At 43.1% G+C, this 1,165-nt stretch overlaps 1 protein-coding gene across 1 annotated transcript in view; it reads right to left on the bottom strand.

Annotated features, from left to right (window-relative positions):
- LOC102468424 (putative elongation factor 1-alpha-like 3) overlaps positions 1 to 745 on the bottom strand; it is a 1,441-nt gene extending 696 nt beyond the window's left edge. The window contains exon 1 of the mRNA XM_027766389.1: positions 3 to 745. Coding sequence (XP_027622190.1) covers positions 3 to 680 — 678 coding nt within the window. The 5' untranslated portion in view covers positions 681 to 745. The remainder of the gene's footprint in view (positions 1 to 2) is intronic.
- Positions 746 to 1,165: the final 420 nt, after the last annotated feature.

Raw genomic sequence — 1,165 nt, 5'->3', positions numbered from 1 at the left:
GTAGTTCCACTGGCATTGCCATCTTTACGGGTGACTTTCCATCCCTTGAACCATGGCATATTAGCACTTGGCTCCAACATGTTGTCACCATTCCAACCAGAAATTGGCACAAATGCTACTATGTCGGGATTGTAGCCAATTTTCTTAATGTAGGTGCTGACCTCTTTAACAATTTTCTCATATCTCTTCTGACTGTAGGGTGGCTCAGTAGAATCCATTTTGTTAACACCAACAATTAGTTGTTTCACACCCAGTGTGTAAGCCAGAAGGGCATGCTCACGGGTCTGCCCGTTCTTGGAGATACCAGCCTCAAATTCACCAACACCAGCAGCAACAATCAGGACAGCACAGTCAGCCTGAGATGTGCCTGTAATCATGTTCTTGATAAAGTCTCTGTGTCCTGGGGCATCGATGATAGTCACATAATACTTGCTGGTCTCAAATTTCCACAGGGAGATATCAATGGTGATACCACGCTCACGTTCAGCTTTTAGTTTATCCAAGACCCAGGCATATTTGAAGGAGCCCTTTCCCATCTCAGCAGCCTCCTTCTCGAATTTCTCGATGGTTCTTTTGTCGATCCCACCACATTTGTAGATCAGATGGCCAGTAGTGGTGGACTTGCCGGAATCTACGTGTCCAATGACAACGATGTTGATGTGAGTCTTCTCCTTTCCCATTTTGGCTTTGATTTAGCGGTGGTTTTCACGACACCTGTGTTCTGGCGGCAAACCAGTTGCGAAAAAAGCAATGAAATTTTTTTAAGAGAGATTTTTGCCATAGGACACATGTGCTTGCTGGAGAGACAGAGAAATAGAAAGACAGAGATCACCTCCTGGGGGGATGGAAATGCTGGAGTCCTTTCTCCTCCATCCTCCTCTTGTGATTTTGGGCACGCATGCACATGGGCCTGGCAGGAGTTTCAAATCACCAGGTCTGGGACCTGAACTGTGAGTGGAAGTCTAGTGACATAACCATTACACCATCTCCTGGTTTCATAAATGAATGAATTTTTAAAATAATGCTTAAATACTATAAAATAAAGCCAACTCATATGATAAGAATAAAAGAAGAAAACAAAGATACACATGCATGTATCCATAGTAAAATAAGGGGGAAGTGTACATGAAAACTATAGTCTTTATTTTTGTAACTTACCATGTGC

The sequence above is a fragment of the Tupaia chinensis genome, unplaced genomic scaffold, assembly GCF_000334495.1.
Source record: "Tupaia chinensis unplaced genomic scaffold, TupChi_1.0 Scaffold142898_1, whole genome shotgun sequence".
NCBI classification, from domain to species: domain Eukaryota; kingdom Metazoa; phylum Chordata; class Mammalia; order Scandentia; family Tupaiidae; genus Tupaia; species Tupaia belangeri.
Note: the sequence above shows the minus strand (reverse complement) of the source record. Positions and strands in the feature narration are given on the sequence as shown.